Source organism: Hyla sarda, chromosome 2 (genome assembly GCF_029499605.1).
Source record: "Hyla sarda isolate aHylSar1 chromosome 2, aHylSar1.hap1, whole genome shotgun sequence".
Taxonomy (NCBI): Eukaryota; Metazoa; Chordata; class Amphibia; order Anura; family Hylidae; genus Hyla; species Hyla sarda.
In genome coordinates, this window is record NC_079190.1 from 206,211,064 (window position 1) to 206,234,174 (window position 23,111).

The 23,111-nt window shown below is 38.8% G+C and overlaps 1 protein-coding gene across 5 annotated transcripts in view; it reads left to right on the forward strand.

Moving 5' to 3' along the window:
- The window catches only part of LOC130355703 (toll-like receptor 8), a 36,781-nt gene extending 14,660 nt beyond the window's left edge, over positions 1-22,121 (forward strand). For 2 of the 5 annotated variants that reach the window (XM_056556179.1, XM_056556178.1), the window contains 2 exons: positions 14,075-14,184; positions 18,323-22,121. In XM_056556179.1, coding sequence (XP_056412154.1) covers positions 18,329-21,460 — 3,132 coding nt within the window. In that variant the 5' untranslated portion in view covers positions 14,075-14,184; positions 18,323-18,328 and the 3' untranslated portion in view covers positions 21,461-22,121. Of the gene's footprint in view, positions 1-14,074; positions 14,185-14,545; positions 14,666-18,322 lie in introns of those variants that run through there. The other 3 variants (XR_008888636.1, XM_056556177.1, XM_056556180.1) reach the window with 3 other exon arrangements.
- The last annotated feature ends 990 nt before the right edge of the window (positions 22,122-23,111 follow it).

The following is a 23,111-nucleotide window of genomic DNA, read 5'->3' on the forward strand; positions in this document are numbered from 1 at the left end:
AAATGTTATTTAACCCTTTCAGTAATAAAAGTTTGAATCACCCCCCTTTTCTCATAAAAAAAAATGTAAACAAAAATAAAAAATAAACATATGTGGTATCCCCATGTGCGTAAATGTACAAACTATAAAATTCAAATGTTATGGTCAATGGTGTACACGTAAAAAAAAAAAATCCAAAGTCCAAAATTGCGTTTTTTTGTCACTTTAAAAACATTTGTTTTTTTTGTCTCAAATTTTTTTTATAAAAAGTGATCAAAAAGTCCCATCAAAACAAAAATGGTACCGATAAAAACTACAGACCACGGTGCAAAAACTTAGCCCTCATAAAGCCCCATATGTGGAAAAATGTTATAGGGGTCAGTTATTTGGTTCATGTAGTTATAATTTTTTTAGGAAGTATGATAAAATAAAACCTACATAAATTGGGTATCCTTGTAACCGTATATGGTGTGGTATCGTATATGGTGTCATTTTTACTGGAAAGTGCACCCAAAAGTTACAAAATGGCATTTTTAAGCACTCATATGAGTCTGTAGTTGCAAAATTGAAAGCGCTATGATTTTTAGAAGGTGATGAGGAAAAAACGTAAGTGCAAAATCCCTGCATCCTTAACCCCTTAGCCTGTTTTGACCTTAATGAGCAACCCAAATTTTCTAAATCTTACATGCTTCCACTTATTTGGTAATAACTTTGGAATGCTTTCACTTATGAAAGCCATTCTGAGAGAGTTTTTTCGTGACATATTGTACATTACATTAGTTGTAAATTTTGATTTATATATTTAGCGGTTTTTGTTAAAAAACAAAAACAAAATTTTGCGAAAAATATGAAAATTTTGCTTTTTTTTATTTAAAATGTTTTGCTCATACGACAAATAGTCATGCCACACCAAAATTATGATTATTTCACATCTACAATATATCTCCTTTATGTTTCCCTCATTTTTGGTAAACATTCTTTAACTTTTTTAGAATGTTAGAAGGTTTAAAGTTTAGCAGCAATTTTCCCGATTTTTCAGGGACCAGTTCAGTTCTGAAGTGGAATTTAGGGGCCTGTATGTTAGATACCCCATAAATCACCCATTTTTATAAACTGCACTCCTTAGAGTAGCCAGAATGACATTAAAGAAGTTTGTTAACAATTTAGGCGTTTCACAGAAATAAAAGCAAATTGGAGGCAAAATTCGAAAATTGTTAAAACAGTTTTTGCTGATTTTCCATTTTAATATATTTTCTTTAGGTGTTGACAAAGAAATACAACAAATGACCAAACACCAGTCACCAGAAGGTGACGGGGTATAAAACCCCTAAACAAAAAAATCCCCCTCTTGTTAGTGTAAACATTAAAACGTTACTTTTATTTGATATAGTTGAAAGGTCCAAAAAAGTGTATTAAAAACACTAGCACAGTCCCTATAGTCTGTAAGTTTAGCTCTCCTGTATGGAGTGTTAATGAATGTATTTGCGTCTGCAGTACATCTTATAAAGGGCTGACATTAAAACCACATAACTATGTCTCCCCTACATGTTTCTTGGTACCATCCACGTCTTCAGGGGTTATGAGACATATGACCACGTGCAGATAAAGGAGGCTCTTTTTATAACATTCTGGGATCATCCCCTTTGTTAATCAACCACTCCTTAAATAGATGTTAATCAACCACTCGTTAAATAGATGTGGACCAATGCCGCCTATAGGAGCTGGGGCTTCTTAGTTGTGAAGACAAATTGTATATCCAACTGAGAATGAATATCCTCCCCCTTGGCAATTATACATACATTCCGACTGTCTAATAAATAACCCAATATGATGCTTATTTGAAAATTCTCTATAAAATTAATCAATGGGAGCTAAAAAAAAAAAAACATGCGGTATAAATGGCATGTTAACGTTACACTGCAGGTTGATACGATTACGGCGATACCAAATTTATATGCTTTAAAAAAATATTTTAGTTCATTTATGGCATGAAAACTTAAAAAAACAAATCATGTTTGTAAGTCGCCATATTCTGTAAGCTGTAACTTTTTAAGTTTTTCACTGATGCAATTGTGTGAGGACCCTTTTTTTTGCAGGACATGTTGATGTTTTTGGGGGGACTATTTTTTGGGGTGTATTATATACATGTCTAATTTATTTTATTATTATTTATATTTCTTTCAAATTTTTTCCTTTTATTTTTCAATTTTTTTTCTTTTATTTCTTCCATATTTTTTTTTATTTTTAAACTATTATACACCTAATTCAATGGAGTACACATCTGTACGCCAATTGAATTATGCCTATGTCGGTCAGTACTGACAGACATAGGATAGATCAGTCTCTACCGTAGGCAGGGACTGATCGATCATGTTGCCATGACAACAGAGGCCAATGTCCGGCTTCCGGTTGCCGTGGCAACCATCGGCACTCTGCTTTCACTTTGCAGAGCGCTGATCGGTGACAGAGGGAGCTCCCTCCCTCTATTACCCTAATAGACACTGTAGTCTCAGTGACCGCAGCGTCTACAGGGTTAACTCAGGAACAGAGCGCAGCTCTGATTCTGACGGCCCACGGGTGGCCTCCTCCGATGGGGCCTCCCTCACCACCAATCGCTTCCCACAGTGAAGTGACGGAGGAAAGGGGGAAGGAGGAGACCCCCGCCAGATCCCTGCTTTTGGTCCCTCTGTACTGACAGACCAATAGCAGTGATCGTTGGCTAGGGACCACTGCGATTGGTCCCTGGCCGGATTCAGGGGGGCTCGGCTGTGCAGCACAGCCGAGCTTACTAAACTGTCACAGCACCGGGCAGCACTGTGACAGTTTAAAGAAATCCGGTACATGTATGTGGTGATGCGGGAAGTCATACCTAATCGCCCCGTACATGTACCTGATTTTGCATAAAGCGGGTAAGGGGTTGAGTATATTAGAAAGGTTTATGATTTGCCAAGATGTACAGCATATAAAAAGTTTTTTTTTAAACTGACAGTGATCATTGAAATTCATAGGGGACATCCAATGGGAGGAAAATTTCTAATTCTGTTCCATTGATGTAGTCAGCCTGTACACCCGCATCCTGCATGCGGGTGTACAGGCAGTGGGTGAACTATTGCAACGTACGGACGTACCAACAGTAATGAGAGAATTTATAAGAGATGGGCTTATGTTTGTTCTTAATAACAGCACCTTTAAGTTTTCAGAGCAATGGTACAAACAGGAGACGGGGACCCCTATGGGGACCCCGGTTTCCTGTACATATACAAATGTATTTTTAGCTTATTTTGAGGACAGGCATATTTATACATCTAATAATCCTTATGTACATACGACAGGTATGTACAGGTATGTAGATGATATATTAGTCATATGGTCTGGATCAGAACAGCAGTTTATCGATTTTGTACAGTATATGAATGACATAGACACAGTTAACATGTGCTTCACACATTTGTATGGGGGCGATACACTTGAGTTTCTGGACATCAGACTACAAATCAATAATAACGCACTTATCTCAGAGGGCTATAGAAAAACAGTAGCCAGAAACACTTTGCTCCACTACGACAGCTCAAATAATCATACGGTTAAAAAAGGCATACCTTACGGGACAGTTTATCAGACTAAAACGTAATAACTCCTTAGAAGAATCTTACCATAAACAAGTAAACGATCTAGAAAAAAGACAAACAGAGAGCGTACCCAGCAACACTGATAAAAAAAGAGTAGAGAGAGAGCATTCACAGAAAGAAAAAAAGATTTACGCTTGTTTTCGATAACACGCCAATGAACCAAGCCATAAAAACAGTGATTCGTCGGAATTGGTATGTTATCGAGGCAGACGAAGATTTAAAAGACATAGCAGTCAGAAAACCTATTATTACTCATAGAAAGAACAAAACAATAGGAGACAGTATAAATAAAGAAAGACCAAAGAAAACCGAAAAAAACATGGTTGGGTGATTTCTTACCAAAAGGTAATCATTGTTGTAAAAATTGCAGTTTCTGCAGTTACAACATGGCGGCAAAAAAATCTAAGAATAGGTGCTATTTCACACACAGTTGTTGATTTTATTACTTGTCGGTCAAAAAACGTAGTATATGCCCTGTTTTGCCCATGTGGCTTTTTCTAAGTGGGAAAAACTAAGTGCTGCCTCTATGTGATAATTAGGGAGCATTTTTACTCCATTGGCACAGGGAGACAAGGATGCCATCACTTAATGGCCCACGTGGAGAAGGAGCATGAAAACAACCCTGAAATCCTGCAGTTTGCAGGTTTGGAAGTTGTTGTGCCGGTGCCAGGTGAAAACCTTCATACAACACTCCTCAAAAGGGAAACACACTGGATAATCCATTCCAGTGCTACGGGCCCTATAGGGTTAAATGATAGAACAGATCTAGCAGTATGCTTCTGACTTCTGGTAACACCCATCCGAGATGTCAGATATCACATGTGAAAATGTTTGGGATTGGTTTACGTGAAACACACACCTGTATATTTGTAGAGTAGAATCAGAAAAGGTTGTATGGCCCGACAAAGCAATTGAGTGTGCGAAACTGAGCTTTTCACCTCGGTACCCCCCTGCTCTTCCTTTCTTTAAACCCCTCCCCCCGAATATATGTGAGTATTATGTCGCTGCAATAAAAGCTTGAAGAAGGAATATATTGGTGAGTGGCCGGCTTTTCATTTTTCTCTCTTCTTATAAACAGTGATCATTTAAACACTAGCATGAACAAACAATCATCAGTTTTATCAGTTTCAGTGGGCGAAGAGGACTAGATTTCTTGCAGAGTTATTATGTTTTTTCAAAACTGCACTATAACAGTTTCCTGCTATTTATTTTTGCACATTAAGTACGATTTCAGGAAACAAAGCCAATAATCTATCTTCTGCTGTGTTATATAACCGTTATTACAATGTATAAATAATCTACTGTGTTAACTGGATAATTCTTACTGCTGTTTATGGGTCTATGCAGAGACAGAGCCATTTAAGTTTATACAGATGGCAAATGAGCTTGTTTGAACATAAAGATTCTTTTCTATAAAGCAACGAGGCTCAATTGTGTGAACAGAGCAATTACTGCTCAACTATTGGTTCACAACATACAAACACCAAAGAAGCCCTGTCATCTTTGAGGCATATGATACGAACGTAAGCCAACAGATGACCTCACAATATACATATATATATATATATATATATATATATAAAAAGTGAAGAAGAAGGAGCGCCATGCGTGGCAATTGCCAAGGATTCCAAGATCCACGTGGGTGCTCAGCCCCAGGGCCAGACCCAGGCCCCAAGTAAACACAGCAAAAATGGAAGAGAGCGGCACTCCAACTTTCCGTGAAAACCCAGTGAGGGTGTATTTATTCATACATCTGCAATACACGCGACGTTTCGGCCCGTCAATAGAGCCTTTCTCAAGCCCGTGCTTGAGAAAGGCTCTATTGACGGGCCGAAACGTTGTGTGTATTGCAGATGTGTGAATAAATATACCCTCACTGGGTTTTCACAGAAAGTTGGAGTGCCACTCTCTTCCATTTTTGCTGTATATATATATATATATATATATATATACAAAGGGAAAACAGTAGGGCGTAGGTGATCCCCTTAAGCTTGCAAGGCGCCTGCCATAATAGATTCATGCCACAGCACCCAAACTGTCAGGACAATGCAATGATTATAGCCCCACAGATATGGGACCTGCCGATGAGCATACCATACACAATCTTTAGTAATATGACTAGTATAGTATAATGTATTCTTATTAGGTGTAACGACTCTGATCTGCCTCTGAGTTTGATTAATTAGGATGGTCATCCAATGCAACATACTTACCTTATTTACATATTTTGCCATAAGAGATGATGGTGATTACCGGTATATATACCAATATCAAAGATGGCGAAAATCTAGTCAAGTCGGAGCCATACGCATGCGCTGGGGGCGTCTCTCATTACGTCTCTAAGCGAACATATGATCACCCACAACTTCCGGTTGAAAGCGGATGTGACGATCCGATACATGCGCACAAGCTTTGTTTACAAGCGAGACCTACGAGAAGAACAGCGGAGTTTCCATTGGCTGAAGAGGTTCATGTCAACAGGTGAGCGCCGCCCTTGATGCCGGACCAAGACATCAATTATAAGATATTATGCACACTACTTGATTGTACTACACATGATCGCACGTTTGTGGACTTAATATTGTATATGGGCTCACCACCCTTCACTGTTCATATTGTTATGTATGACCGATTGTGGTCTCTGATCTGTTTTACTATTATTGTTATTGTTTTTTGAGTACACGCCCCCTCCTTGTTGCATGTGCAATCGGGGGGTGGGTATATATACACCATTTTTGCACTGTTGATTCATGCTTGAGAAAGGCTTTATTGATAAGCCGAAACGTCGCTTACACAGATGAGTGAATAAACCACTATTTGATGTGATTTTGGAGTGCCGCTTCCACTTTTCTGAGGATATATATATATATATATATATATATATATATATATATATATATATATCAAACTCATTGCCCATAGCAACCAATCAGATTGCTTCTTTCATTTTTCAGAGGCCTTGTTAAAAATGAAAGAAGCGATCTGATTGGTTGCTATGGGCAACTCAGCAACTTTTCCTCTGGACAGGTTTTGATAAATCTCCACTAATGTGTGTATGTTTATGTGTATGTATGTGTGCATATATGTATATGTATGTGTATGTATGTGTGTATATATGTATATGTGTGTGTGTATGCATGTGTGTATGTATGTGTGCATGTATGTGTGCTTGTATATGTGTATGTATGTCTGTATGCTCCAGCACAGGCATAGGCAACCTTCGGCACTGCAGATGTTTTGGACTACATCTCCCATGATGCTCTTTCAGCCAAAATGCTGACAAAGCATCATGAGAGATGTAGTCCAAAACATCTGCAGTGCCGAAGGTTGCCTATGCCTTCTCCAGCATCACTTCCAAACGGCTGAAGATATTGACATGAAGCTTGGTACACGTTACTTATATGTCAGCAACAAACATTAAATGTAGAGACAAAAACAAAGAAGGACCCGTGCACATCTAAGCAAAAGATCAGAAAAACTCAGGAGAAGATTTTGCTCACCTTGCTGTGTTGCGCTGAGAGCACAACACCTATTGTTGCTTGTTTCCCACTCTTTCGGGGAAGATGTATGGAGGAGTGCTGCCAGCACCTGTCCCGTGCTTCCACCCATGGAGGACGGTCCGGACAATGAAGAAAGAGGGAAGATGCAGGGATCTTCCAGAGAAAATGGTGCCTGTGGAGCGGCGCTCACCTCCTGTCAGCCGGCAGCTTAATAAACCGTCAGGATACTGGCTTGTTCATAAAACCATAGAAGATTTTATTTGCAATTGTAAAACAGGATCAACGCATTTCGAGGGGCGGAGACCCCCTCTTCGTCAGGTTCTGATTGGTAATGGGGCCTGACGTGCCTTATATGCATGTCAAAATTTTAATTAAAATATTTTATTTTCCTGGGCTTTTTGACATACATATAAGGCACGTCAGGCCCCATTACCAATCAGAACCTGACGAAGAGGGGGTCTCCGCCCCTCGAAACACGTTGTTCCTGTTTTAAAATTGCAAATAAAATCTTCTATGGTTTTATGAACAAGCCTGTATCCTGACGGTTTATTTAGCTGCCGGCTGACAGGAGGTGAGCGCCGCTCCGCAAGCACCATTTTCTCTGGAAGATTCCTTCATCTTCCCTCTTTCTTCATCAGCAACAAACATAGGATAGATAATTTAACCCTTACCCACACCTATTTGCAAGAGTCTGGGTTTTTGTTTAAAGTCCCATACAAGTCTATGGGAAATATATGTTACTGTATAACTTCCAAACAGCTGGAGATATTTCTATAATACTTGGTCAAATGTTACTTATATGTCCACTAAAAATATAGGATAGTTAGTTTAACCCTTACCTACCCCTCATTTGCAAGGGTTGGGGTTTTTGTTTAAAGTCCAATGCAAATCTATGGGAAATGTATGTTCCAGCATAACTTCCATACGGGTGGAGATATTTTGCTAATACTTGGTCACATGTTACTTATATGTCAAATAAAAATATACATTAGTTAAATTAACCCCTAACCTACCCCCTTAAGTGAAGGATGGGGTTTTTGTTTCAGGTCCCATACAAGTATCTGGAACTTCCGGTACCATATTCCAAAAGCTCCGCTCTGCATCTCCTGGTGAATGCGTCAGTCCAGCTGGCAAGCCACACCCTCCCCGCATTCCATGCCCCATCTTGCAAAGACATGGCCACCCTTTAAGCCACATCCCTTTTATTTTTAGTTTACAATATCTTCATCACACCTGAGGATGGGATATGAGGATTAGAAATGGGGATTAAATATGAGAACAGGATATGAAGACGGGTTATGAGGACAGGATATGAGGTCAGATATGGGGACAAGATATGAGGACAGGATATGAGGTTAGGATATCGGGACAGTATATGAAGAAGGCATATGAGGACGGGATATGGGGACAGAGTATGAGGACGGGATATGGGGACGAGGATGGGGACGGGATGTGAGGACAGGATATGAGGAAGGGATATGAGGATGGTATATGAGGTCGAGACATTAGGACAGGATATGAGGTCAGAATATCAGAATATGAGGAGGGGATTTGGGGTCGGAACATGAGGAGGGGATATGGGGTCAGGATTTGAGGACAACATTTGAGGACAAAAGCTCCCTCCTTTGTTGCTTTTCCTCCCCCACAAAGCTAATATATATATATATATATATATATATATATATATATATATATATATATATAGACACCTCAAAAGCTTGTTGGAGCTCAGCCATCTCTGAGCCATATGAAGCAAATACTTCCTCATTTACCTATAACCAACAGGTAACCTCACAAAATATACATCAACACCTCAGAAACTGATTTGAGCTCAGCTAGGCCTACTCTGAGACACAGAGCAATTGCTTCCTCCTCTACCTATAAGCAACAGGTCACATCACATCTTTTGGAGGGCGTGACTCTTCTCAGTTAGGGTAGGGTCACACATAGAGAATCGGCAGCGTATTTCACGCTGCGGATGCGCCGACGCCAGTCAGTAGAACAAGCTCCCTGCTGCAGCTGGCGGCCAAAGAAGGGAGCTCGCTCTAGTGACTGGCGTCAGTGCATCTGCAGTGTGAAATACACTCCAGATGGGCTACATTTGACCCTACCCCTATAGTCGATATTGTTCCATTTATTTCTATTAGTAGAGTTTTTGCCACACAGCTGCCAAGTCTGTAGGGGGCAGTGACAAAACAAATATATGTGTTTATATACCACACTCTATACCACATATAAATATATATATATATATATATATATATATATATATAAAGGTCTTGAGTGACCTATTATAGCTGCAATGGTGCAATGGGCAGTTCTCATATATGCAGCCTTATTAAATGCTAGTTCACGGTATCTGCATCTCACATGTAGTAAAAGGGGGAAAGCAAAAGATGACTGTTTATTTTTTAGAGGCCTTGTTAATAATGAAAGCAGCGAGCTCATTGGTTGCTTTGGGTCAACTTTTCATCTGGACAGGTGTTGATAAATCTCCCCCATGTGTCTCTAGTGATATTCTTTACAACCAATCTCATTCAGTATTTGCCTCCTATACCTGGAATTATGTGCTTGGAAATAGGAGCATAATGTGGATGAGTCTCAAGGCTCTGAAATCATACAAGTAGCTGAGCTGTACTTTCACTTGTCAGAGATTTACTAAGGTACCAGACTGTACCAAAAACTGCAGTGCATAATGTCAGCCAAGCAAAACCATTGGCACTTTTTACTCCTCCCTTAAATGCTTTGAAGTAAATATGAGCGAGTAAGGGCTAAGAGGAGCTATATAATTGGCTAATTATGTGCATTATTAGTGCATTATTGCTGTAGATTTCTGGAATACACATACACTAGCCATCATGTGGTGTAAGGAAGAAACGTTTGAATAATAGTCTGGCAAATTGTGTCAAATATATTCTGCCATAGGCAGATTCCTAATAAGTTTGCATCATACATACTGTGATTGTTACCATTAATAAATTTGCCCCTATGAACAGAGGTATCTGTAATAAAGGACATGCTTGTATGGCACTGTATATGTAACAGAATTGTTTCTAGATCAACAGTGCACCCTTCCCTTCCAGCTTTTTAAGTACTAGATACGTTTTTTCCCTTGTCCCTGACCTGATATCTGTATTTAAATGACTTTCTTGCATTTTATGCCTAAAGAAGATGTCCAGCGGTAAGAAATGTATCCTGCGGATAGGGAATAAATGTCTGATCGCGAGGGTCTACCCCCCGGGATCAGTCATCTATCCCTAATCTGCAGGATATAAGTTTCTTACCACTTGACATCTTCTTTAAGTCCCAAACCAAAATCTTCTTAACTTAACCAGACTCCTGGTTGACTTCTTTATGTGGTGCACCTTGCACTCATATTATATCTAATAACTAGTTAAGGGAACAACTTTAACATTATCCTCTGATACCACAAGACTAGATATTTTGAGGTCCTACACCAAGACATCACTAAGGGAACATTGCACAAGTTCTTGTGTCTTAGGTCTACAATTTTATTCTGGTAGACTAGACCTTTGAGAACTACTCATGTGTCCACATTGCTGGATGTTATATCTCAGTTTAATTTGACTGAGGTTGAACACTGTTTCTAATATTGTGCTTATATGGTCAAAAATAAAAAATAAATGATTGGTTTTGATCTGACACATTTGGTGTGATCCTAGAACCTCATTGGTTGTCTCAGTCAGTATTGTGTTATGTCCTAATGACCTTCCTGCTTATTCCTTTATTGTATTAACGTTTAATATTTAGAAAAATATAACTGGTTGGTATAAGTGAAAGCATTACTGCTTGGAGCTGTTCAGATCTGCCTAAAGTGTATTTAACAAGTAATGTAAAGTGCATTTAGCATTATCTATCTATCTATCTATCTATCTATCTATCTATCTAGCTATCTCATATCTATCTATTTCATATTTATATCTCTCTGTCTACCTATCAGGGCTGGACTGGCTCATGACATTTGTCCGGTGGGCCAGGTCATCTTGTGGGACGTCCACCTGCCCCAGCGCAATTTAAAGATTTTTTTTTTAAAGTGTGAATCCCTGGCCACGCAGGATCCTTTCTCTAGATCTGTACCCAAGCCCAGTTAGATGGGGCAGAGACTCTTTAACAGCAGCAGTGGCTTCTGGAAGCATACAGGCCCTGCGTAGACGCGCATGTCTGTTCCAAGCCCCTGACGTGTTCCTGCCTGAGACTGCTATGCCTATTACCCCATTACATCCCCGGCATCTGATGATGCCATAGTTCACATTGTTGATCTCCAGGCAGGTGAGTGGACTAGGGGAAATAAGGCGACTGAGGATGGGTCGGAGAGGTCCATGTATGGTAGATGTATCTATGATAGATGTATATCTGGGACAACCAGATGAGAAGTACATAGACAAGTGTGTCTTGCCTACAGTCAAGCATGGTGGTGGGAGTGTCATGGTCTGCGGCTGCATGAGTGCTGCTGGCACTGGGGAGCTACAGATTATTGAGGAAACGATGAATGCCAACATGTACTGTGACATACTGAAGCAGAGCATGATCCCTTCCACTTGGAGACTGGGCTGCAGGGCATTATTCCAACATGATTACAACCCCCAAAATCTATCGACCTACTTAATATCTATCAATCTACCTGCCTGATATCGATCTACCTACTATCTATCAATCTATCTATCTATTCACCTACTTGATATCTATCTATCTATCTGCATACTTTATATCTATCTATCTATCTATTGGCATACCTCATATCTATATATCTGTCTGTCTGTCCATCATCTTTTCATAATATCTATCTATCACCTGCATACCTCATATCTATCTATCTATTGGCATAACTCATATCTGTCTGTCTATCTATCTAATATGAAAGCAAAGCAGCAAATCCAACAAAAAAGATGCAATGGTGGCAGCAGATGTATAGCCTGGGTGACAGACTTCCAGCAGTAGGTAAAAAGAGATCACTGCAGCACTCCATTGTTGTGAAATAATGTGAGAACCTTTATTTCATCTTGTACAAATTGACGCAGATGCTTGGTCAGCTGAAATGTTGCGCTTTAAACTTATTTCACTATGATGGAGTGCTGCAGTGATCCCTTTTTAGCAATCTATCTTCTATCTATCTATCTATCTATCTATCTTCTATTTATCTATGTACTGTCTATGGGAGTGCTCTTGTTCCACCAGCTCTCCTGTAGACAAAGCTTGGAGCGCTCTGTGCACAGGGAGTGATGGGACCCTGTTCTGGAGATCACTGTGGCTTTCAGCAGTTGGAACAGGGGATAAGTCTAAAAGGAGCAAAATACACCATTAAAGTTATGCCCTCCCCCTTCTGAAAAAAATTTCTTCAGCTGCCCATGGTTACAGCATATTGTTTTTATATATACCTTAAACAATTTGAGGTACAATAAGCACCCGTTCCTGGTGTTTAATGGTGTAGTCAGAAGCCGTAATGAATAGTTAGTCTTATATTCAATGTAATAGGGCCCAGTGCCCAACATATTACTTAGAATTATTGTGCATACAACAGTCTGCATACTAGTAATCCAGTGACTGGTGACATTAATGGTGTAATGCTGGTACACGCTCACGCTCTTTATTTCTACAATGAACATAAAATTGGCCATATACTGGTTATATGAGTACTCTAGTAACAATGTTTTTATATTATGCTATATATTGGTCAAAAAGATACAAAAGTAGTACCTACCATGTTCTCCTGAAGATACCACTGCGCTTCTTTCTGATTCCCAGCTGCTCATCCCTTCTCCCTGCTTTCTGGATGGGAGGTTAGAGCAGAACAGTAGTGTCCTGTCCCAGCCAGGTATTGGCTAAGCAGGCATGTCCTGCTCCGAGCACTTGTCTATGAAGCAAGACTAAGAAATAAGCAGTGGGTTTCCAGAAGGAGTCTTCAGGGGACTGGGTAGAGAAATATCACTTTTGTATGTTGACCTCAGCCCCAGCGTAATATAACATATAACAGAACATACAGTGGGTCCTGCAAAATTCAACACAATCCTGTAAACCTCTGAAATGCCACAGGGAGCTGATGAAATGGCAGAAGGGGTTAATGAAATGGCATGACGGGCTTGTCTAACTTTTATTCAAACTTGAGGTTGGCCTTAAAAATCTGTGCCTTAATTTTTTCACATTTTAACACAGGGGGGGGGGGATATAAAAAAAAATAAATAGGGTATGATTGTTTGATTAGACTTGACATTCTACAAAGGCACCAGATTTTTAAGTGGGGCAGGCTGATTAAAAACCTGGTGCATTTTTAGGTTGGGTTTACATAGTGTAAAATAAAGAACTAAAATACTGTAGTAGAATAGATATAAAATACGGCAGTATTTATTCTAACTAATGATGTGTTGCAGTAAAGTCTTTGGAAAAGCAGTTGTTCTACAGTTTTTTTTTATATAATATGTGCAATGATGGACTCTTTTTCATAGACTTTAACCACTTAACTACTTAATTGGACATAAATGTGCATCCCATTGTCCTGGTACTTAACGCACCATGATGTACATTTACGTCTGAAGTGGCATTCCAATTATGAAGGCTTGCTTGCTAATAGATGCTTAGCATCACTAGTTAACCTCTTCTGTCCTATATAGTAAACAACCATCTATATAGATGACTGTACACAGTAAAAAGACGTCTACTTACCCGCCTGGCTCCTGGTTGTATTTTGGAAGAAGGATTAGAACAATCAACAAATACAGCTGCTTTTCCTTTTATCAAAATGGAGTAAAAAAAAATATTTAAAATTATAATAATTTAAAAGCTTTTTTAATTTGTGATTTCCTAATTATGTTAATTAGCTCTTCTAAGGGCTTACTTGTGCCATACTATGAGTTTCTGCTTCTTTACCATATCAGGGGTGCCAATACTTTTATGCGACAAGATCTAGTTGGATAATAAACCCATGACAATAATATTTATGTGTTCATACAGGTTTCGGAGCTGGGTATTCATGATACAATGAGTCTACAATAATGTCTCCTTAGTTGTGACATCTACAGTGCAACCAAAAACTGTACAAAAAAAGGAGCTACTTCTTACATGTAGGTATATATTATTATTTTTTTTATTATTCACTAGAGCCAGATACTGAAACATGCACATTTGTTATTTTTTTCAATTTACTGACTGTAATTTGTTTTATTTTATTTTTGTACAATATTATAGGGACAGCGATATTGCCTGAGATTTTTGCAAAGTATTTAGAGAGATACTTTAAAGCAAGCTTCGTAGGCATAGGATGTAATAGACTGGAGCTTAACCTAATGACTTCAGTATAAGTGTGTATTCTAGGCATGCTCTGTTACCTGTGTAGAGGTCATTGTGCAGTGCAGTGGGGTGGGTAGGGTAGCTTTGATCATATTGTGAATGGCCTGATCTTGTCTTATCTATACATAGGTGTTACTGTTACTGTAATCCTGCCCATGATTATAAAAAATCCAATATTTGCAAGGAAGAGCAGTACTAGTGTGTGCCACTGCGCATGTGGAGCAAGGAAAATCCAAAGTTATGAAAGGAGCCACGGCACCAGCTTTGTCTTTTTCAAATGCAGTTAGTGTTTATTCACACATCGATATTACACAACTTATGATCATAAAAAAAAGACTGCTTAATAGCTTTCTTTATAGAACAGGAAGTGTCAGCTTATTATTAGGCTTAGTGACCAGCCTTAAAACCTGTATTTTCACGATCCTTTTAACCCCTTAAGGACGCAGGACGTAAATGTACGTCCTGGTGCGGTGGTACTTAACGCATCAGGACGTACATTTACGTCCTGTGCATAACCGCGGGCATCGGAGCGATGCCCGTGTCATGCGCGGCTGATCCCGGCTGCTGATCGCAGCCAGGGACCCGCCGGCAATGGCCGACGCCCGCAATCTCGTGGGCGTCCGCCATTAACCCCTCAGGTGCCGGGATCAATACAGATCCCGGCATCTGCGGCAGTGCGCGATTTGAATGAATGATCGAATTCAGAACGCCGCACGGAGGTCCCCTCACCTTCCGGCTCCCGGCGTCTCCTGCTCTGGTCTGAGATCGAGCAGACCAGAGCAGAAGATCGCCGATAACACTGATCTGTTCTATGTCCTATACATAGAACAGATCAGTATTAGCAATCATGGTATTGCTATGAATAGTCCCCTATGGGGACTATTCAAGTGTAAAAAACAATGTAAAAAAATGTAAAAGTAAAAGTAAAAAAAAAGTGAAAAATTCCCTCCCCCAATAAAAAAGTAAAATGTAATTTTTTCCTATTTTACCCCCAAAAAGCGTAACATTTTTTATAATTTTATAGACATATTTGGTATCGCCGCGTGCGTAAATGTCAGAACTATTAAAATAAAATGTTAATGATCCCGTACGGTGAACGTCGTGAACAAAAAAAAAAAAAAAGTCCAAAATTGCTACTTTTTTAATACATTTTATTTAAAAAAAAAATTATAAAAAATGTATTAAAAGTTTTTTATATGCAAATGTGGTATCAAAAAAAGTACAGATCATGGCGCAAAAAATTTGCCCCCATACCGCCGCTTATACGGAAAAATAAAAAAGTTAGAGGTTATCAAAATAAAGGGATTATAAACGTACTAATTTGGTTAAAAAGTTTGTGATTTTTTTTAAGCACAACAATAATACAATAATAGAAAAGTATGTAATAATGGGTATCATTTTAATTGTATTGACCCTCAGAATAAAGAACACACATCATTTTTACCATAAATTGTACGGCGTGAAAACGAAACCTTCCAAAATTAGCAAAAATGCGTTTTTCTTTTTAATTTCCCCACAAAAATAGTGTTTTGGGTTGTGCCATACATTTTATGATATAATGAGTGATGTCATTACAAAGGACAACTGGTCGTGCAAAAAACAAGCCCTCATACTAGTCTGTGGATGAAAATATAAAAGAGTTATGATTTTTAGAAGGCGAGGAGGAAAAAATGAAAACTTAAAAATGGAATTGTCTGAGTCCTTAAAGTGTAGCTCCCACCAAGTTATATATAATCTAATATGTCCCTACCTATTAATAATCTAGCCCTAACCCCCTACCTGGCTTTAAAAACATTTTAAATCGCTTTAATAGAGCAGATTTAGTGCTTCTAAATCTGCTCTATCAAGCAGGGCAGGAAGCAGGCACGACGTCACTTGCTGGGCGCTTGCTTCCGCCCTCAGATCGTCTATGCAGAGCTCCTGTCAGGAGCGTGCATAGATGATCTGCCAATAGCACGGCAGGCAGCTTCGGGGTCTCCTCCTCCCTGTTTAGCTGTGCATGTGCTATCCAGGGAGGAGGAGTAGAGGAGCAACGCCGGCCTGCCGAGCACGATATTACTGCCGGTGTGAGGTGTTTTTTTGCGCCCCGTAGATCCATGCGTCCACCTCACACCGGCAAATATAAGACCTCAGATCAGACTTACCCATCCAGGGTAAGTGCTGCCTCCGGACAGGGTAATGGTGGCGGGCGGGCGGGGCCGCGCGCAAGGCCAGTTTTGCTGGCCAATGCGCGCAGCCCCAGCTATCAGCGTGCTCGCTCTCGCCTGTTTGATTGACAGGCGGGAGCGAGCACCGCAGTGCCTGAATTTCAACTCATTGCCAGGCTGAAATGAGTCGAAATTCAGTGGTGATGTCACTGCTGAATGCATTCGGCCACTAGGAGGGCGACCCCTAGTGGCCGAATTTAAAAGTGATTTTAAAGTTGTTTAAAATCACTTTTTTTTTTATTAAAGTATATTAGAGATATGTTGTAGTACTTAAGTACTACAACATATCAATTTTTGTACTTCATGACAGTGCCCATTTAAGGCCAAAATGGGCTGAGTCCTTAAGGGGTTAAAGTATAGTAAAACTGAAAATTAGACAAAACATCACCAACAATTCTTAAAGGGAACCAATCAGCAAATTTTAGCATATATAACGCTTGACAATGCGTTATATTTGCTACAATCTTTATCCATCCCATCCCTGGGGGACTTCCTGCCCCCAGGGATAGTAAGGATATGAAGTTATAATGTTCCCTCAGCCATCGAGTGAGGGTGGGGTGGGGACTTATACTTAACTGGTCCCATCGCTGCAGACGTGGTCCCACTTTTTAATCATATTGACCCACAAAATAAAGAAAACCTGTCATTTTTACCATAAAGTGTACAGCATGAAAACAAAACCCTCCAAAATTTTCTAAATTGCAGTCTTCATTTAAATTTGCTCACCCATATAAGTATTTTTTGGGGTTTGCCATAAATGTTATGGTAAAATGAGTAATGTCATTACAATGTTGAATTGGTCACAAAAAAAGCCCTTATAAGGGTCTGTGGATGGAAATATACAAGAGTTATGGATTTTAGAAGGTGAGGAGGAAAACATGAAAATGCCAATTTTATTTTTTCATTTTCTTTTTTTCCTCCTCTCCTTCTAAAAATCGTAACTCTTTTATATTTTCATCCACAGACTAGTATGAGGGCTTGTTTTTTGCGTGACCAGTTGTCCTCCATAATGAGATCACTCATTTTACCATAAAATGTATGCCACAACAAAAAAACAAGCCCTCATAAGGGTCTGTGGATGGAAATATACAAGAGTTATGGATTTTAGAAGGTGAGGAGGAAAACATGAAAACCCAAACATTTCAATTGGCCTGGCACTTAAAAGGGTACTCCGGTGCAAAAAAAATTTCTGGTTACAGAAAGTTATACAGATTTGAAGATTACTTCTATTAAAAATCTTTATCCTTACAGTACTTGTCAGCTGCTGTATGCTGCAGAGGAAGTTGAGATGTTCTTTTCGGTGTGACCACAGTGCTCTCTGCTGACACCTCTGTCCATGTCAGGAACTCACCAGAGTATTAACAAATCCCCCATAGCAAAGCTCTCCTTCTTCGAACAGTTCCTGACATGGACAGAGGTGTCAGCAGAGAACACTGTGGTCAGACTGAAAAGAACAACTCAACTTCCTGTGGATCATACAGCTGATAAGTCCTGGAAGAATTAAGATTTTTTAATAGAAGTCATTTACAAATCTGTTTAACTTTCTGGCACCAGTTTACTTGAAAAATTGTTTTTCACCAGAGTACCCCTTTAAGACCAAAATGGGCTTGGTCCTTAAGGGATTAAGCTTACCATTTGTAGCTAGTCAAAACATTGTTAAGCCTGACTACTACCTCAGCTTAATATATACTGTTCTTTTTTTCAGGTTAAAATGTCAAGCCCTCTGAGACACGTGTTCTTCATACTAGTAAAAATTTCTTTTTTTTTTGGATTTTCCAGCACTTTGTCAACCAACAAGACCATTCCATGCGCTATTATAGAACAGAACAACACCGTTGTTTTTGACTGCAGTGCTCGAAGCCTGAAAACAGTTCCAGTTCCTAGTGACTATAAATCAAATTCTGTGGAACTGTTATTAAAAGAAAACCTCATAGACGTCATAGATAAATCATCATTTAAAGATTGGCAAAATCTTACAAAAATAGACTTAAGCTCAAATCACTATCCAAATTCTAAACTAGTCAACCCAGATCATTGCAAAAGAGGTCTTAAGATCATCAATGGGACATTTTCGAATGTGACAAAACTGGAGCAGTTAATAATAGACTATAATTATTTATGTGAAATTCCTCCTGGATTGCCAGACAGTATAACAATGTTGAGTTTTCAGCATAACAACATTTTCTCAATCAACAGGACAAGTTTCTCTAGGGTTAGAAATCTGAGGATACTGCTTTTAGGACATAACTGTTATTATGGCAATAAATGCACTTCTTCATTGGACATTGAAAATGGAACCTTTTCGGACCTGAAAGAAATGATTGTGCTTAATCTGTCATTTACCAACATAACTACTGTGCCACAGTACTTACCTCCATCCCTGAAAGAACTTTATTTAAGCAATAATAGGATAAAAGTCATTTACAGAGATGACTTTAAAAATCTAATTAACTTAGAACTTCTTTTTCTGAGCGGGAACTGCCCACGATGTTATAATGCCGCATACCCATGTGAACCATGCACTGGAAAATCCTCTATTGAAATAGATGAGTTTGCTTTTCAAAACTTGGTAAACCTGAGTGTCCTTCATTTAGGCAGCACATCTCTGAGCCGCATCCCAGAAACATGGTTTCAGAACACAACTCGATTAAGAGTTCTAAATCTTGCATTGAATTTCTTAGTTACTGAAATGTCAACTGGACAGTTTCTTCTGTACTTACCTTCCTTAGAGGTGCTAGACTTATCCTTTAATTACAATTTAAGATCTTATCCGAAAAATATTAACCTTTCAGAGAATTTTTCACACCTAATATCACTTAGAGAGCTGCATATCAGAGGCTATGTATTTAAAGAAATTACTGCTCAGAACTTGGCCCCACTCCTAAAATTACAGAGATTGACTATCCTAGACCTTGGGATAAATTTTGTTAGGACTGTTAATTTTGAAGTATTTAAGCACTTTCCAAGTCTATCCATTCTTTATTTATCGGAAAATAGAATATCTCCTTTTTCTGAAAGTAATAACAAAAGCAAATCCCTTGTGGAATTTACCAATAGTCAATCCAAACAAATACAGACACAAGATCCTCTATTTTTATGGTATGATAGTAAGTACTCTCCAGCAATCATTACTCCATTTAATCAACTTGTTAAACCTCAGTGTAGTAAATATGGCAAAACATTAGATTTAAGCTTGAACAGCATCTTTTTCATTGACCCAGAAGAATTTAGTTCATTTTCAGATATTGCTTGTTTAAACTTATCTTCCAATGGAATTGGTCAGGCTTTAAATGGGTCAGAATTTTCACATTTTTCAAACCTTGCATATTTAGATTTGTCATTCAATAAACTAGATTTTGCCTACTACAGTGCTTTTCAAGAACTAAAACAGTTGGAAGTCTTGGACGTAAGTTATAACAGACACTATTTTATTGTCGAAGGTGTAACTCATCATCTGGACTTCATTGAAAATCTTCACAAGCTTGCCATTCTAAACCTAAGCTGGAATGAGATCTCTACTCTAACAGTGTCAGAGATTAAAAGCAGTTCTTTGAAAGAATTGAGGTTTGCAGGAAATCGCTTGGATATTTTATGGACAAAAGGAGACGGACGCTACATAAATCTTTTTAGGAATTTTACCAATCTGTCATTACTTGATATCTCAAGCAACAGGATCCATATAATGTCTGAAGAAGCACTTCTTAATCTTCCTATAAGCCTTACTGAGCTGTATTTAACACATAATAACTTAGAGTATTTTCCTTGGAAGAATTTGAGCTACTTTAAGAATCTAAAGGTTCTTGACTTGAGTAACAATAACCTACGAATGATTATTGGAAATTTGAGCCATTATACAAAATCCTTACAAACACTGATAATAAGTCACAACTCAATCCAAACTTTAGCAGAACACTTTCTTTTCAAAGCTGTGAGTCTTACTCATCTTGATTTAAGTTACAATCTTATTCAGTCCATTAATAATTCAATATTTATGACTGGGAGTGACAACTATCTGGAGGTTTTAAAACTGAAAGGAAACCCATTGGATTGTACTTGTGATATTATTGACCTTGTCCAGTGGATCATGAAAAACAATGTAACTATTCCACGGCTGGCCACTGATGTTACTTGTGCCACGCCTAATAACTGGAGGAAGAAGCCAATTATAAATTTTGACTATAGTGCCTGTAACGTGGACACGCTTGCATTGCTTCTGTTTCTTATGACAGCACTCGTAATTGTACCATTAACCATAATGCCAATAATGAAACATTTGTTTTATTGGGATGTATGGTATATATACCACTGGTGCAGGGCAAGGCTCAAATGTTATAGAGTCTGTACTTCAGGAAGTGTGTATGATGCTTTCATTACATATGATGAGACAGATCCAGCCGTTACTGACTGGGTTTATAATGAATTATGTCACCAGATTGAGGACCAAGGAAACAAGAGCATACTTCTCTGCCTAGAAGAAAGGGACTGGGAGCCAGGGAAAGCTGTCATTGACAACATTGCACAAAGTATTAACCAAAGCAGAAAGACTTTATTTGTTCTCACGAAACAATATGTACGAAAAGGAAAGTTCCGGACAGCTTTTTACTTGGCCATGCAAAAACTGATGGATGAGAATATGGATGTAATCGTCCTTGTACTGTTACAGCCTGTTCTGCAAAATTCCCAGTACCTACGACTCAGGAAGAAAATCTGTAAGAGTTCCATCTTGGAATGGCCCAAAAATCCCAAAGCAAAACCATTGTTTTGGCAAAACATGAAATATGTATTATTGACAGAAAATCAAAACAGATATAATAATATGTATACTGATTATATTGCTATGTAAAAATAAGTCATCAAAGCAAGTTATGTTACATTGGTGATAAGATCCATCCTATAACAAAATGTGTTGATCCAGAGAAAGAAAAAACAAACCTCATGAGGAAGATGACAATAGCCCCATACCAGAGGAAGTATTCCTTCCCAACTCCAAATAAAACTAAACAAATGAGTCGTCTTTCAAATTTTAGAGACACTATGAATGTTTTATTTCTGTATCATTTTGTTGTTATACTGTACATGTATGCGCTAACTGATCTTTTTTTATTCTAATGCTCTAATTGTTTTTGTTGTCGTTCATGCACTTACAGAACTGTCTAAGGTGTGTTCTTAAACTGATATATAGATTAGCTTTATACAACAGGCTAGGGGGCTAGTTTGCCCTTTAGAATATTGGACACTTAATCTAACTACTTTTGTAATATTGCGAACCCTTGAGAAAAGCAACATTTAAATACTTCTTTACCTCCTTGTAAATGTTGCTTTCTCCTTAGGGTTTGTAAGCACATATGGACAGGGCTCCATCCCAATGTATCCTGTTTACATCTTTATTTAGCTTCTACATTTTTATCTGTGTTTCTGTGTTTGTTACAAATGTTTTTTCCTGTAAATGTTTTATAATGTACAAATGATGGGACAAGATGAATAAATAGTTAAAGGGGAACTCCGCTGCCCTGCCTTCCGGAGCTCCGCTCACAGCGTCCGGAAGTTTATTACTCCGAACGCTGTGTGCGGGCTTCCGTGTTTGAGGCCGTCCCCTCGTGACGTCATGCCCGCCCCCTCAACGAAAGTCGATGGGAAGGGGGCGTGACCATTGTCACGCCCCTTTCCCATAGACTTTCATTGAGGGGGCAGGCATAACATCATGAGGGGGCGGGCGTGACATCACGAGGAGGCGGCCTTGAACACGGAAGCCCGCACACAGCGTTCGGAGTAATAAACTTCCGGACGCTACGAGCGGAGCTCCGGAAGGCAGGGCAGCGGAGTACCCCTTTAATGGTTCTTATACTTAGACTGATATGTTTTCATGTCAGTTAATAGGCACGTTTATTGAAAATTAATTCTGTTTCCTATATATCTTTGGGTTACAAGCATGCATAGATATAAAAAGAAAAGGGTGCTCCTTGCATTCAAAGAAACCCAAATCCTTCACTTTGTCACAATGCAAATGAATTTGTTGCGGATATGCCCCATATAACATGATCATTTTACATTGAGATAATTATACATATTTCATACTTTATCACTATTTTTTAACATGCAAAATCCAGCCATATAGTAATGAGGATTTTACCAGCATTTTTTCAGCTATGTATTTTAATTTCTTTATATTTGTCAATTTACTTCTGTTTTTATGTTTTATCTATCTGCCTTTCTATCTATCAGATATCTTGCCCTTGCCCTTAGGGGCATACCTGATAAAAAAAATAAATCAGAATTGTATTTCCTTGGGTACTTGTCGCTTTAAAAACCTTTTGACATGTCCTAGAGACATTTTGAAAGTTTTGATAGGTCAGAATATTCAGAATCTGTCCATTTGTTAGAACCAAGCAAGGAGAAAAGTGAGGCTGACCTGGACAATCCCATAGACTTATAATGTACGTTTTTTCTCGCTTTAAGTGATATTCTCCCAGCTAGTTCTAGCTATTGGTCCTGGT